The 15,171-nt window shown below is 41.5% G+C and overlaps 5 protein-coding genes across 5 annotated transcripts; 1 reads left to right on the plus strand and 4 right to left on the minus strand.

Moving 5' to 3' along the window:
- Positions 1 to 36: 36 nt before the first annotated feature.
- Positions 37 to 3,855, minus strand: BBOV_II007150 (mac/perforin domain containing protein). Its single transcript, XM_001610183.2, has 2 exons — positions 2,381 to 3,855; positions 37 to 2,345 (listed from the first exon to the last, which is right to left on the minus strand). The coding sequence occupies exons 1-2, from the start codon at positions 3,804 to 3,806 to the stop codon at positions 79 to 81; spliced, it is 3,693 nt and encodes a 1,230-aa protein (XP_001610233.2). The 5' UTR covers positions 3,807 to 3,855; the 3' UTR covers positions 37 to 78.
- BBOV_II007170 (putative phenylalanine-tRNA ligase) lies at positions 3,782 to 5,715 on the plus strand. Its single transcript, XM_001610185.2, has 2 exons — positions 3,782 to 4,704; positions 4,742 to 5,715. The coding sequence occupies exons 1-2, from the start codon at positions 4,005 to 4,007 to the stop codon at positions 5,653 to 5,655; spliced, it is 1,614 nt and encodes a 537-aa protein (XP_001610235.2). The 5' UTR covers positions 3,782 to 4,004; the 3' UTR covers positions 5,656 to 5,715.
- BBOV_II007180 (uncharacterized protein) lies at positions 5,633 to 10,464 on the minus strand. Its single transcript, XM_001610186.2, has 2 exons — positions 10,210 to 10,464; positions 5,633 to 10,174 (listed from the first exon to the last, which is right to left on the minus strand). The coding sequence occupies exons 1-2, from the start codon at positions 10,342 to 10,344 to the stop codon at positions 5,693 to 5,695; spliced, it is 4,617 nt and encodes a 1,538-aa protein (XP_001610236.1). The 5' UTR covers positions 10,345 to 10,464; the 3' UTR covers positions 5,633 to 5,692.
- Positions 10,465 to 10,570: 106 nt separating this feature from the next.
- Positions 10,571 to 12,396, minus strand: BBOV_II007190 (putative dihydroorotate dehydrogenase (fumarate)). Its single transcript, XM_001610187.2, has 8 exons — positions 12,245 to 12,396; positions 11,967 to 12,210; positions 11,527 to 11,799; positions 11,232 to 11,491; positions 11,111 to 11,197; positions 10,849 to 11,076; positions 10,748 to 10,814; positions 10,571 to 10,710 (listed from the first exon to the last, which is right to left on the minus strand). Exons 1-8 carry the CDS (start codon positions 12,344 to 12,346, stop codon positions 10,604 to 10,606), a joined length of 1,368 nt encoding a protein of 455 aa, XP_001610237.2. The 5' UTR covers positions 12,347 to 12,396; the 3' UTR covers positions 10,571 to 10,603.
- Positions 12,397 to 12,444: 48 nt separating this feature from the next.
- BBOV_II007200 (ATPase associated with various cellular activities (AAA) family protein) lies at positions 12,445 to 15,136 on the minus strand. Its single transcript, XM_001610188.2, has 9 exons — positions 15,024 to 15,136; positions 14,846 to 14,934; positions 14,604 to 14,809; positions 14,447 to 14,570; positions 14,121 to 14,413; positions 13,127 to 14,085; positions 12,733 to 13,092; positions 12,576 to 12,663; positions 12,445 to 12,541 (listed from the first exon to the last, which is right to left on the minus strand). Exons 1-9 carry the CDS (start codon positions 15,084 to 15,086, stop codon positions 12,471 to 12,473), a joined length of 2,253 nt encoding a protein of 750 aa, XP_001610238.1. The 5' UTR covers positions 15,087 to 15,136; the 3' UTR covers positions 12,445 to 12,470.
- Positions 15,137 to 15,171: the final 35 nt, after the last annotated feature.

The raw sequence follows: 15,171 nt of genomic DNA on the forward strand, positions 1-15,171 counted from the left end.
TATTTATAGATTATATTAGACGGGGAAAGTCGATATATCATCGATAGAAGCACTTTTTTCGACACGGGTTCATTAACCCTATACGGCACCCACTGACACCTTTCCGTAAAACAGATAGGCATCATTGTATGCTTTCATGTATTCGTGGCCCATTATCATTGCAAGCGGGGTGTACTCAGCTTTTATGGGCATTGAATTTTCTGGAACGGTAGCAGCCCAGTCATTGAAGACGATAGTATTCCCGTCCCCGTATATATCACCTCCTATGACAAACATCGACTTTTTAGTATCCAACGATTCTGTATCTCTATTGTGAAGGCTGGACGTGCTGGCGTTAACCGATGCATCAACCGTTGCTACCTCAGCCTGGACACTCAGTTCAGCTTTTACGTCAATGCCCTTCTTTTTCAGGTCAGCTTCTTGGGATGATTTGGTTTCAATGATAGTAAGCATCTTCCCTCCAAGATAAACTTTAGTCGTAACGTGCGTGCCGAATACAGTGAAAAATTGCATCCATGCGGTTACTCCTAACTCTTTGCACGCCTGAGAACGTGGATGAACAAGATAGTCGTAGGGGTGGCAAACCAACCCATTGCCTTCTTCTTGAAATGTTTTTGGCAAACCTTTCAATGCGGCTTGGAAAGCTTGAGTTGTGTCCCATTTAATAGACATCGGTATACCCGCTACAAAATTGAAACAGTATGACCTGCTTACATATGTATTTACGCCCTTGGAGTCATAAGCCTTCTTTATGTTGTTATAGTTGACTGATGCAGCAAACTTAAATTTATCTCCTGGTAAAGATGCAGATACTGAAGCATCAGCAGATAGAACATTATCCAGAGATTGAGTCTTTGCAACCTCTGAAATCGTTTCACCCTTGTGACATGACGTATAAGGTCGCACCCAAGCCCCCTTCGGTTGAATAAAATGGCGACTGTTTGAAAGCCCTTCAGCGTCATCACGCCAATGCATTTGTACGACACTTGCTCTATAACCCGGATCTAATAGTATAATTGTATCACCCATCGGGTTGCCCTTCAAAAGATCATATCCAGCTCCCAAGTATTCAAGACCACTTGGTGATTCAACATCATTTATTTCTTCATTTATATCAGCATCTTCATTTTCACCATGATCTTCATCATCTTCATCTTCCAAATGCATCATTGCATCCATTGATGCATCCTCTGGTAATTCGTGGGTTGGGGGAGAATCTATATCATCGTCTAGATCTTCATCGTTTACATCAACCCAATCTTTATCCCCTTCATTATCGGCTTCACTTTCTTCTTCGTAGAATGGATCATCATCCATGTTATGATTTGGATTAACATATTCCCCACCCTGTTCATTGTGCGCCGATTCATCGGCGTTCTTCTCATCTTTACGTATAGCATTATCCTCACTAGGCTTCTTATCTATATCATCGTCGAGATCTTCATCGTTTACACCAACCCAATCTTTATCCCCTTCATTATCGGCTTCACTTTCTTCTTCGTAGAATGGATCATCATCCATGTTATGATTTGGATTAACATATTCCCCACCCTGTTCATTGTGCGCCGATTCATCGGCGTTCTTCTCATCTTTACGTATAGCATTATCCTCACTAGGCTTCTTATCTATATCATCGTCGAGATCTTCATCGTTTACACCAACCCAATCTTTATCTCCTTCATTATCGGCTTCACTTTCTTCTTCGTAGAACGGATCATCGCCATCGTTATCGTCATAGCCTGCCAACAGTAGATCATTTTCACTTTCTTGCTCAGGATCTAGATTATCAAACTTATATTTACGTGAGTTTTTGTTAACGTTGTCATCTAGAAGATCTAAAGATCCTCTGTCGTCTATGTCATCCATGAATGACTTTTCAGGTACATCATCACCATACAAAATGTCATCCATATAATCTTTATAATCACTTTCATCGATGTATTCGCCCTTTATATTTGTTGATTTAGGAGATTCTACAATGCTATCATCAAAATCGTTTTCTTCATCAAAGGTATCCAAACCGTCAAATACACTTCCCTCATCGTTCGTGGAAGATGTATTAAACACACTATTATCGAACGTGCCCTGTCGATAATCTTTTTTTGCATGTTTGCGCTTTGTTTTATTAGCATCGGAGTGTGACCTTTCTATGAAATTGATGTTAGGATTGTAATTTGTTTCTGTTGTTTGTTCTGGGATTCTATGATGTGATCTATTGTTGCTACTACTGGTAGCGTACCGTGGTGTGATGTTGTTGTTATTATTAATAGCTTTCCGCAAGCCTCGAACGGGAGGCGGCATAGCCAGAGCCACTTCGTCTTCGTGGTTTTGGTTCATCTGCTTAACTTATATTATTATATATTTTAATTAGGAAACATACCTACGTCATAATCCGATTTAATGTCCTCAAAGAGTTCATCGCCTGTAGATGTTTCTTCAACGTCGTTTCCATCTTCAACCTTATTTTTGTATTTATTAGTCTCCTTGTCCAACAATTTCATTGCTTCTTCAAAATCACGATCAGTCAATGCAGGATCTGATCCGGGTCCTTCAGATACAAATTGTTTTTTCGAATTTCTATTATTCGGCTCGTCATCATATAAATCACCAGTGGCTGGTAACACTATGCTATTTTTAGCATTCTTCCTTTGGGGTCTATTAATCATGCCGCTATCATATATATCGGTATCTGCATCTTCATCTAGAACGTCATAATCATCACCTCTTCTTCTTGAAAGTTGCCCACGTGTCCTCGCAGTGGACGATGCCATTTTAGGCATGGAATCATCAGAATCTACATCTTCAGCATAATCTTCCTCATCGACATCTGCACTTTCGTTGTTTTTCTTAGATCCAAATAAACCATTTGGAAGCACGCCTTCAAGAGGCTCATCACCTATAAGAGTCTTAGCTCCGACACCTGCTGCGGCAGATACAGTGGCTGCACCCATCCCTTTAGCAGCGGCGGTGAGGCCACGTCTAATGATAGATTTCTTCTTTGCAACTGGAGCATCAGTAGCACTTGGCGTAGCGGATGTATCAGCTAATTTAGTCGGAGTTACTGTCTCATCCGTTTTTTTCTTTGATCTTAAACCAGCAGTCCATTTCTTTCCGGCTGATTTGGCAGCATTGGCAGACCTAATACCATTGTTTCTTTGCCTCCTACCGATTCTAGCAGCATTTCTATCACCCATGGTTCTTTTGTTTCCAGGAGATGCTACAGGTTTAATGGGTTTGTTAGTTGTGGTAGAAGATAGATTATTACCCCTTCTTGTCGATGGTCTTCTACTCGTTGCAGCGGCGCCCCCTGCACTGCGCTTTTTTGGTATAGGCCGTGAATCACCATTAGCCTTGCGTCTTAAAAGTGGAGTCTTTGCAACCTTTTTAGCTCGAATGGAAGGTCTAGCATGTCCAACTTTGGATACGCCCAATTCCAACAGACTGCTTTTAGCATCTTCAACCTGATTATCATAGTTCATTTCTATAAATTTAGAATCACGATCATTATCATCATCTACATTTTTCTTGTCATCATTAACTGAATCGAATGGGGAATTCTTTTCACCTTCATCAGAGTCGAACTCAGAATCATTTACATTATATCTTATTTCTTCATTTCCATTTTCTAATCCTTCCTCGCCATTATTAGCTTCAATAAATGCTAATACATCATCCTCAGGAATGTTATTTGCTGCGGATGCGTTAAACTCGTTCTCTTTGGCCAAAGTTTTGGCAAAGACATTGATGGTGGAGGGTGAAAACACCACTGAAAACACCGCAAAAACGGGAATCAGTATGAACTTCATTGTTTTAGATACGATATTAGCTTAGTAAATGCTAGAATGTAGTAAATGGGTATATTAACGTATGTCGTTATATACAACGCTGTTAATCAACACATATATACTTCTCAGGCACACATTTGCCGGAATACACTATAGAACAATTTTTAATACTGAATAATAGATAGAATCATACTGAGACTGATTTTGTGACCGTGTACTATGTGCAGACTCTGGCCACTATTGATTCTTTCTTTTATTTGGACACTTTTGGAATCAGGAGTCAACACACTAACCTGGAATATAGCTATATATGGTTTAGAAGGTCCAAAAATATCAACAATAATGGCCCTTTTCAATTACGTGGCGGTACACTCAACCGCGTTCCTTCGACCGACGTCTCATAGGCGTTATAAGCGACTATTAGGAGCGTTACAGGCTGCTCAATTGCATTCTTATGTTGGAATCCCTAAACATATAAAGTCAAAAATGGGACGTAGACTCGATATTGACTTACGAAATCCAGTAGGACAGACTGCAGAATTGATAAAGCAATTCTTTCGGGAGCAAGTCGAAGAAAATGAGTCACCAGGGAGTCACTATGGCTACATAGCATGTGACAATGAGCCTGTAACTATAAGAGATAATTTTGATGAATTACAGGTACCTCTAGACCATGTAAGTAGGAAGCCATGTGACAACTATTATGTGTCTGAGGATTATGTACATAATTTTGACAGACATGTTATGGAATCGTATCCTTCTATATTGTCCGATGCGCCAACTGGCACATATTGCAACAAGATTATAAATCGCATCGCGGAAGAACTAGGCCATTCCGTGTATAAGGTGTTGCCAACGCACGCCACATCGCATCTTCCTAATATATTACGAAATGGCATCAGAAGGGCCATATATTCTGGTTAGTGATCTTTAAAATTTATATTCAATAGGCACAGGTCAGGTCTTTAGACGAGACACAATAGATTCCCAGCACTACCCCGTATTTCACCAAATGGACGGTGTAAAAATATTCACTCGTAGTGAACTCCAACGTATAAAACGGCAACACGGTGATTCATCATTACTATTAAGCGATGATGCGGTGATTTTATCACATTTAAAAAGTACATTGGAGAAGCTTATAAGGCATCTATTCAGGAATGTAGCTAAGCCTGTAGGCGATACAGAACGCCGTTGTTTTGAGGAATTGAATCTCTATACAGCATCAGATGATTGGATGATGTGGGATGCAGACACTTCATTTCCATTCACTGATCCTTCATTAGAGCTTCATGTGAAGCAGGATGGAAAGTGGGTTGAAATTCTTGGTTGCGGTAAACTTAAGAATATTATTATTGATAACATTTTAAAGAAGCATTTTGTTGTTAATGATACTACTGATTTGAATGAGGATATTGTTGGCGGCTGGGCTTTTGGATTGGGCTTGGAACGCTTGGCTATGGTACTATGCAATATCACTGATATTCGTCAATTTTGGGAAGATGACGAACGATTCATGCGCCAATATAGTACATTTTCACAGGATGGTAAGCTGAGAATTTTCAAACCGTATAGCAAAAACCCACCGGTGTCACGTGACATATCATTTTATCTCGATGGCCCCAATTACACCAAAGGAAAGTTTGATGAATATCAATTTCGGCATATATTTGAAGAGTTATCGCGAGATTACGTGGAGGACATTACACTACTATCGCAATACACCCATCCTGAAACAGGACGCAAAAGCCTATGCTATCGAGTGATATATCGTGCTATGGGTGAGAACCTAACTAACGCCTTTGTCAATGACATTCATCAGCGTGCTCTTAATAAAATGTTGGACCTGTTTAACATAGAGTTACGCTAATGAATATAGATGTAAATATTACGATTAATTTGATAATTTACTGTATATTCCATGGTACGTGACAACCTAGGAATATCCACGTTGAGAATACTCCTCCCAGGAGTGGGTATACCTTAACGTAGACTACGTTGACGCAACGATCAACGTTGGGTACTAGCATCTTCTTACAGCGTTTGCTGTAATGCATCAAGTGCCTAATATCATTTATGTCGCTGGTTGAAAAGTGTATGGGTACGCCGACAAAAGTGTGATTGTGAGGGATTGGCAAGTGACGCCTCCAAGCAAATTGACGTGCTTCCATGTTATAATACCAATTCCACTTGGACAGTTGTTTACTTTGATGTATCAAGTATTCTTTAGGTATTGGGAACGGGTGATCGGCGTAATTCTGTGTAAGCCTGGGTTCTTTAATGACAGATTGCATATCGACCATGAACTGTGGCATGGCGTGTGCATCAGGAGTCTCCTGTAGTTTGAATTTACCAATTATTCTTTTCATAAATCCTCCCTTCCGTTCGGATAGTTTCATTTTCCTTTTTTGGACTCTGCGATTGAAACCTGTTTCCATTTTAGGTTGTGGCTCAGGCTTCGACTTTACCACTGGCGCCTTAAGGTGAACTGCCAGATTTATACATTGCCTATAATCAGATAATGGATGGTTCCACGGCAATGTTTCTGATATATCCTCGATTACAGAAGTCGGTGTGGGCACCTCCATATCATCTTCCAGTTGGATGCAATCACTGGAATCCAATTTATAGCTATACTCTGAATGTTCTTGCACATTGCCAATGTCCAGATGTTGTGAAGCATTAGACAGTACCTTGAAAATGTCAAATTCAGGTTCCTTGATTTTGGGCATAGGCTTCTTCAGACGAAATCCTGATGGAGATATTTTGGCCGTCCAAGGTCGATTGTTTGCTTGCGATTTGAATAACACTATTGCATCTTCATTATACATAGCGTTATGTTTGGGAGCTGGGAATACAATGGCTTTAAGTCTCGCGACCAAACCAACATTTCTTCTTGGGGGCATGGTTCGTGGTTGTGCCGGTGATACCTTATCCTTTGTCCGTTCTTTGTTGTGTACAGTAACAATGGCAGTGTTAAAATCAACGCTATCGTCTGTTGAAGCCATTGTTTCATCAGAATCGTAACCATCATCAGTCGGCTGACCTTTGTCTTGTTTTTTTACGCCTTCAGCAAGTACATTTGCAGTTTCCATCATACTTCGCATTTGTTCTATTTTCTCTTGGGAACCACCACCTCCAACATGTCCAGTCACTGTCGCTGGTAACTTAGCATCATTTTCTTCCATATCTTGATTTGCATCAACTTTTAAAGCTGCCTTTTTCTTTATTTCGGGTTTGACGTACTTGGGTTTAGCTTGGTTTTTTGTACTCCAACCTTTAAGATGTGGTGGCATCCCTGGATCAAACTGAGGATCCAATCTTTGTCTGAACTCCAACAGATCGATCAACGATTCCAACCGTTCATCCATCTGTTGATCTTTTGCCACATTTGCAACACGACCTTTTTGGGCGTACATCAACTCAATCATTTCTACTATATCTCCATATATTTCTTTTGCAGTAGCTCCGCAGACTGAAGAAGGTGCCGGAGCAGTGATTTGCACATCTGGCATAAATGTATTTACTGGAGGCGCCTGAAGAAATGGTTTCCATTGGTCATTTAATTCAAGGTCATAAGTGATACATCCTGGATGCTGGAACTGTAGATTTCCCCAGAGTTGTTTATCATTAAAAATTACCTCGATTGTTGAATAAGGTAGATGCACCAACGTCTTTCCTTCTACTAGCAAATGCGCCTTGGGGTCGAAGGTACTTCTTCTGCGTGCTGCCTTTTCATATTGCTGTTTGTCTACTAGGAAAGTGGTATGTTTCGGCAATGATACTTTGCCATCTGCGATGAACTCATTTCCACTGAATATTGAGTGGAGGTCAACTTTCACATCTGCTACATAGTCACTTCCATAAATCTCACAATCCATCAAACGTTTAGCTTGTTTCCTTTTAGTCATTACATGCTTAGGTTGATTATTCACATTTTCAGCTTGTTTTGGATTTATTTCTTGGTAACTTCCTGTTTCCATGACCTTGTCTTCTTTGTTTTTCTCTACTGGTATCTGTGTCTTCCATCGTTGCGGCAGATGCCACATACGTTTATTCGCTGTTTCCCAGAAGGTGACAGTTCCATCGGAATGTCGTGTCATTACCCAGCAGTGTTCTCTCTTACCGTTGTCGAGTGTCCCTTTGCATACGTAGGCATCATAGCCCAGACCAAGCAAACAGCTACATAGCAGTAATGCTCTGTCATGTAAACCACCTTTTCGTGTAAGTACAAACCTTGATGGCATTTGCCATGATTCTATTAACAATTTCGTGCCTACGTTGACCATACTATCTTCTTTAAAAGTGAAGTTAGATATCCAGTGCATGAGTTCTCCCGGTGGTGACAGCTGTATATAAACTTGTATGGGTTTCACGAAACAGCATAGCGGTATAAGATCCGATTGCATATCTTCATGTACATTTGATGCGCACTTTGTGACGCATGTGAACCGTCTTGAACTTACAGCTGCTGTATATTTGTCGCAGTATGCAACCTGCCAAGCATCAAAGTCTCTATTCCACCTTCTACTTAGATCACGGTATATATCGGTGCGCATGACCTTCTTCCCTTCATCCGGTATGTAGAGATCGGTGGGCATAGGAGGCAGTATATACATTTCCATTGATACTGTAGGCTTTCTTCCTCGCGATGCCACGGTGGCACCTGTAAGCGGCAGGGTAGCTTCATAAACTCGTGTCATATGACGTCTATATGGGACTTCTGATGCGTCATCTCCTGTATATGTCATTTCCATTTCCTCGTTAGATAAATCATCGTCATCATCTAATTCAGGTTCGTACGATCCGGCACTGAATATACCGTCAACAAGGCTTCTTCGCTGCATTACACCGTTAGTGTACAGTTTTGACAACGACACTTCCACTGACCCTAGGAATTCACTAGATGTTTCATCGTGGTCCCATACTTCCACCATTACAGGCCCCTTTGATGACATGTCTACTGGTAGGCTGTGTTTGATTAATGCTGGGTCAATCAGCTCACGGTGATCCACCAGATGTATTGGGAAGTACATATTCTGGTTGTATATTGGTGACACTGTTGACTCCACTACGCCGGTGCAGTTGACAATTCCATCCCACTTAACTTTGACCATGGGATCCGATGTATTTGAATCTGTATTAGAGGCAGGTAGGCTTGCGCATCTCAGTACTCTAACCACAAGGTAGTGGCACCTACAATCAAGTTGTGTAATTAACGCGGAACCTGTGATTGGTTGTGCTGGTCTTACTTTCAAATCTTCAAAAAAGCTTATGGACGCGCTCTTAATACAACATCTGATATTGCCCTGTATGGTACCGCTAAACATGTTCCTCGAACCCAGTGTTAGTTTCTTCACTACACCACGTACTAGCGGTAGTTCCTGTACTGATTTTAGTGATAGTACACATGTACCTAATAGCGCTGGCGGTTTGACAAAGAACCTTGTCTTGTGGACACAGTAAACTTTGGTCGTAAAGGACGCATATTTCAGTTGTCTCAGGGTGCCTTGGAACTTAAATGTCCCCGGGGCTGACCAGTATGCACTATCTGAGGCTTCGGTGGTACTACTTTGATTATAGCTGCCCATTGCAGTAGGTACCGATATCTTTAAAGTCTTTGGCAACGTTTTAACGGCATCCGGTAGTTCTGGTGACATTGTAAACCACCAATTTTCAAACACAAAGAAGAAGTCGAACACCTCCTCTAGTAGTAGGAACACTGATATCTTATGTACTGGGTACCTACGTTCAGACAATTCAGTTAGGGCACCAGATTCCTCTTCCCTTACAGTACCTTCTCTGGTAACTTGGGGTATGTGCATATTCAATGTAATATTGAAGTTAGAATTCCGTTCAATTATTTCTTGGAACGTTATTCTTTGCGATGCGTGTAGCGAGTTGATTCTCATGCGATGTGTTTTCCACAGTTCAATTTCTATGGAGTAATGTTGCAACTGCCCATATGGCAGGGTAAGTCTTCTTTTACGCCATATGAACAACGGCGTGGGTAACTTCATATCTTCACCCGCTTTCAGTGTGAATTTCGGCGTGTACATGGTTATATTACCCAATCCACTTGCACGTGATATGCGTTCGTTTACATGTTGTACTTTGATACAGTAGAAGAATCGTTGTTCTCTATTTTCCATATTATGCATTGCTGATATATAGAAAACGCTATCCCACGCTCTGGGTAATAATTTCCAATCTGCGTATGAAGCTGGCGATTGTTTATTATTGGCGCGAATTGACTGCAACCGTATCCAATCATCATCATAATCACTGCTGCTTTCTTCAGCGGTTGTATAGTCACTTTCACTTTCTACTGTAACAGCTTCAGATTCCGTTTCACTGGTACTTTCAGATTCGGTTGACGATTCCTTGGGCTGTATGGATATGCAACTTACATGACTCCACTTACCGATGGCGGTCTGATTTTGCCTGTAGCTGACAGTATCTTACCAAATAACGGTAGACGGTTTTCAGTTCGCTCTACATCTGAGCTTGAGGTATCGTCAGCGCTTGAGCGCTGCTCCCAAATTTCAATTTGTGTCATTTTCGTGAGCTGGTATTACGATCGTCGACTATATGCCATTCCTGGCGCGATATGACTCATTAATTTGTGTCCATGTTTATTATTGATGTGTAATACCATTGGTAATACTTAAAATGTTCGTGTAATGGATATACACATCTAGGTGTTGTCTACACATTCGTCGGCGTTACACACCCTCATGTATCTAGATAACAAACTGTGACTATGAAGTATTTACAACATTAAGTACCACGTTATGCGATTATTCTATGATAGATATTTACTTCTTTGTGGATTCAACTTGTGTTTTAGCTGGGGTCTGTGACGCTGGTGTAGGTTTCCGGCGTCGGTGTTCTGCACCAATGGCTTCAGACACATTCAGGTATCCTGTATGTAATATTTCGTGCTTCATTATTATACCTACCTTTCTTCATTAGCAAGTCAGCTAAGCCATTCTTCATACGACTGGGTATGCCTGGACCTTCATACACCTGGTATATGTTATGTTCCACTTTTGTAACATACCAATGCTGTGTAAATTTGACACAGTGAAGCTCCAGCTTCTATCATTTCAAGTGCATCTTGGGCTGTGGATATACCTCCACAGGCTATGATTGGTATTTTCCCTTCAGTTAGTTCGTACAGATCGTATACAATTTTTTTGGACATTGTTTTCAGTGGCCGTCCACTGAGTCCTCCCTTAGGGTTACCTGCTGTTTTCAGGTCACTGGGCACTACATTATCTCTTGTTATCTGGGAGGCATGCCAATTTTGCTTTGCAACTTACTGTTGTGTTGGTAGCAATGATACCATCAACATGGTGTGTAAGTGATATATCAGCAATATCTTCTAACTCCTGTCGGCTTACATCAGGCTGTATCATGTATACAAAGGACACATAAGCGTACCGATATTTTAATTAGCAGCAATGGCACTTTTTTTGTTGTATTATTGAATTCCGCACCTTTGGACTTTATTTCTGTATTCACAATTTCCAATGCGCTTCTCGCTGCAGATATAACCGCAATCAATGGCTCCCTCTTTTGATTATCTCGTAGGTTTGGCGTGTTAGGTGAGCTTACATTGATTGCTATATAGTCCGCATAAGGTGCCACTCCCTTGACCGCGTTGACGGTATCAGCTAGGATATCACCCGTACGGTTTTTTCCTGTACCGGATTGTGGAGCACAATTAAGTACCTACCAACACTAACACCTATCATGAAATCCTTGGTGAGTGGGTCAGATGCTTGTTTCTTACGCACACGCTTCAGTCGTGCCTTTGCCACTTCCAAGCCAACACTGTTAAATCCGCAGCAGTTGATTAATGCCTTGCTGTCATGCAAGCGAAACATAACCGGTTTCGGATTACCTTCTTGCGGTAGTGGTAGTACAGTTCCTACTTCTACGAAACCAAATCCCATCCTAAGAATTTGCAGAGGAACTTCCACCTGCTTATCGTATCCAGCGGCCATACCTGATACATCGTAAGAAAGCACGTTAGGTTATCACCGATAGACTCTAGCACTTGTGATTAGCAAGCGATAAATATACCACTGCAGCATTACCCAGTGAATTATTATATAGACATGCACATACGAAAGTAGCAGCCAATTGTGTGACAACTTTAACTACGAGACTAACCTATAGGATTAAAGAAGACGACATCCTTGAGTCGACTTTGTATGACAGGGGGGTCAACCGAGTAGTCCACGGGTGCTATTCCCAATTTCAATGCAGTGATACTTAGCTTGTGTGCTACTTCCGGGTCAAGATAGTTCCGGAATAATGGCATGAGTACGTTGTAGAGTACGCTGTTTGGATCACGCAAACATATAACGGTGCCAGCACCGGTTGCTGCAATGCACATCCCTCTGAACAACCATCGCTGTAACATATTTCGAGATGCTGTAAATTCTTACATTAAGCCGGCGTTGATGTGCTAATTCTAATACTGCGGCATTATCGAATGCTCCTGGGTTACCAGGCCGCGTACCGCGACGTAACAACCTTCCGAGCATCATTCGAATGAAAATATGTTTTTAGTTGTCAATAAAAGTGGTACCAATGCTTGACTAAATGGGATTAAGGTTTAATATCACCACACACTTTGAACACTGTTGGATCAGTCTACATTAATAATGGTAATCAATGTTTCAGGTTATAGCCGGAGGCTAATAGGCTATCGAAAAACGTCGACGCTGTGATAAATTTCCCGCCTGTGTGGTATATAAGTGTGATATGGTCACTCACCTTCCTCAATAGTTCGTTGCACAGCGATTTCCAATGCTAGCATTAAGCTTTTGATACCGATTTCTGTGATTCTACCGCAGTTTGCGACCTACATGTTATATAAGTTTGATGTTTTTTTGGCAACAGTGATGTTCCATGACCTTTGTAAAATACTAACCTGTCTAATCTCATCATCTGGGAATGGCAAATCCGGTTGCACTGCTCCAGATAGTGCTTGATATATTTCAGTAGCTCCGGTCACCATTGGCACTTCAGTGGATACAGTGAAGCTTTGTGTAATATTTGCCATTTCCATAAAGGAATCTTCCGAGGTTGTACCGATGACGAATATGCGTCTACCGTGTTTGGGTGACTTTTTTACCAATATGAGCAGGCACTGTAGTATGGTATTGCTGAATCGTGGTCCTATTGGTGAGTAGTCGATCAGCCTTTCGATATCATCTAGTATAATTAATGACTGCGGCGTTTTATGCGCATCATCAAAGGCTTTGTGGATGGCGTTGACCCTGGACAGTTCCTGTAGTGGTTTTATAATACGTAATGGCACATACCGATAGTCCAATATAGTTTTCAGGTGACACCACTTTGACGAATGGGAAGTTAGTGATGGACGCCACGTGCGCTGCTAATGCTGACTTGCCGCATCCTACTGGTCCGTGCAACAGTACTGATAGTACAGGCGTCTTTTCTGACTTTTGTACTTGTGCTGCCAATATTGTGCATGTTTCCAGCACTTGGTGGAACTTATGTCCAAATGGTACAATCCCGTGTCTGGTAAATCCTGTAAGATTAGATGAATCCACACCGTATGCTGGTTTCACTTCGTTGAGTGCCATTAGAAAATCTGCGTGTGTGACTATAATCTTGTCCATATCTTTAGGTTTTGTTATATCGCTACCATCCACATGTCTTTGTATTGCATAGGATACAGCGCACTTTACCATGCCTTCTAGCTCAGCTCCTGAGTAATTCTTGGTCAATGCGCATATTTCATCTAGGTTTACATCATCTGCTAGTCGTTTAGACTCCCGCATTACTCGTGTATGTATCTTCAATATTTGTGACCTTCCATTTTTATCTGGTAGACCCACTTCTATATGCACTTCAAAGCGTCCCGGCCTCAGTAAAGCTTCATCTATCATATCAATACGGTTAGTCATTCCGATGAGTAGTATGTTATTTAATGCATCTATTCCATCTATTTTTGAGAGTAGTTGGTTTACTATACTGTCCCGTGCTCCAGTGCCTGAGGTATCAGTACCACGTCTTTGGCATATAGAGTCTATTTCATCAAATATGATGATATGTAGACTCGATCTATCTCCTGCTCTTTGATATTCTTCTTCGGCATCTTTAAAGAGATTACGTATGTTTTCTTCTGACTGTCCGAAGAATCTGCTCATTACTTCAGGTCCGTTAACTATTTTAGGTTTATGGCAATTCAATGCCTTTGACAATTGCCTTGCTATAAGTGTTTTACCGGTACCCGGCGGTCCGTATAGCAGCATTCCTGGTATCTATGTAACACTGTATATTCTGGCATACCTTTTACGTGCGATATTCCCAGTTGCTTAAGCAACTCTGGTGGGTAGATACGGGATGCGAACGCCCTTCTGAATATATCTGCGAATTCATTATCCAGGCCTCCTATACCCATTTCCTCGAAGTTGAAGTTTGGCTTGAGTATTCCTGCATCTCTTGAAGGTATAGCATGCTGCTTTCCATCTGGTGAGACGTAGTTGAAATCTAGTTTTGTGTTTTCCTGTAAACATCCACGCATAAGCATGTCTGGTGACTCCGACAGTTGACCTACGCTTACGGGTGATATGTTCGTTACCCTGTATCGTTTGTGTAATGATTTAATCTCTTACCTCAATCGCAGGGTTAAACCTCCCTGCATCATAGGCACGCATTGTGTGAGGTGTAGTACGTGGTTCAACAGTGCTTCTCGTACTCCTACCTCTAGGTGGTCAAAATTAATAGCATGTTGTTGCGCTGGGAGATATATATTTTATAACAGACACATACCTTTTTGTGAAGCTCGAAAGAACGAGACTTCGAATACAATACGCCCTGCTGGTGAGAATGGCGCTTCAGTTTGACTTCCGAAGAGGCTCTTTCTACCACCGTCAGGCACAGGTTTGATTTCTACTGATTCTCCTATTGATACCGCTATTAGCTGACGTGCGCAGCTGTTGAGCAGTATATCATTGGCTCCGCATGCTGGATGATGCCTGGTATTCCATATAACCAAACTGGATATACCTTACCTGAAGCAGAAGATGATTGTGTTTACTGTACCGTATGCCATAAATGAGTGCGTTTTCAGCTTATTGTAAAGCTCAGCGTTTACGTAGGCCTGTATAGAGTGAGGATCAATACTTAGAAGCGCTTCCGTTGTACCTAGGTTGTGAGCTACCGTGTTGGCTACAAGGTCACGGGACTTACACAGTTGGTGAACGACAGCGATTCTTCGGGCAGCTTGCCCACAACACGTGTAAAACGTTCCATTTTTTATGTAAATATAAAATACACACTAGAAGTATCGGGGGTGGCTGCTGGAGTTCGCCCTCGAGTCGGTATTGAGACACACACC

This window comes from Babesia bovis, chromosome 2, assembly GCF_000165395.2.
Source record: "Babesia bovis T2Bo chromosome 2, whole genome shotgun sequence".
Classification (NCBI taxonomy): domain Eukaryota; phylum Apicomplexa; class Aconoidasida; order Piroplasmida; family Babesiidae; genus Babesia; species Babesia bovis.

Bases quoted from the DNA above. Each gene is read 5' to 3' on its own strand.
- BBOV_II007150 (XM_001610183.2), bottom strand. From the start codon at position 3,806: ATGAAGTTCATACTGATTCCCGTTTTTGCGGTGTTTTCAGTGGTGTTT. The intron at 2,346-2,380 runs GTATGTTTCCTA...TAATAATATAAG, and splicing joins TAAATCGGATTATGACGTAG to TTAAGCAGATGAACCAAAAC.
- BBOV_II007170 (XM_001610185.2), top strand. From the start codon at position 4,005: ATGTGCAGACTCTGGCCACTATTGATTCTTTCTTTTATTTGGACACTT. The intron at 4,705-4,741 runs GTTAGTGATCTT...CAATAGGCACAG, and splicing joins CAGAAGGGCCATATATTCTG to GTCAGGTCTTTAGACGAGAC.
- BBOV_II007180 (XM_001610186.2), bottom strand. From the start codon at position 10,344: ATGACACAAATTGAAATTTGGGAGCAGCGCTCAAGCGCTGACGATACC. The intron at 10,175-10,209 runs GTAAGTGGAGTC...ATATCCATACAG, and splicing joins GCAAAATCAGACCGCCATCG to CCCAAGGAATCGTCAACCGA.
- BBOV_II007190 (XM_001610187.2), bottom strand. From the start codon at position 12,346: ATGATGCTCGGAAGGTTGTTACGTCGCGGTACGCGGCCTGGTAACCCA. The intron at 11,198-11,231 runs GTACGCTTATGT...TACATGATACAG, and splicing joins TGCTGCTAATTAAAATATCG to CCTGATGTAAGCCGACAGGA. The intron at 11,077-11,110 runs GTAAGTTGCAAA...CATGCCTCCCAG, and splicing joins TCATTGCTACCAACACAACA to ATAACAAGAGATAATGTAGT.
- BBOV_II007200 (XM_001610188.2), bottom strand. From the start codon at position 15,086: ATGGAACGTTTTACACGTGTTGTGGGCAAGCTGCCCGAAGAATCGCTG. The intron at 14,571-14,603 runs GTATGTGTCTGT...TATATCTCCCAG, and splicing joins CTTTCGAGCTTCACAAAAAG to CGCAACAACATGCTATTAAT. The intron at 14,086-14,120 runs GTATGCCAGAAT...CATAGATACCAG, and splicing joins GGGAATATCGCACGTAAAAG to GAATGCTGCTATACGGACCG.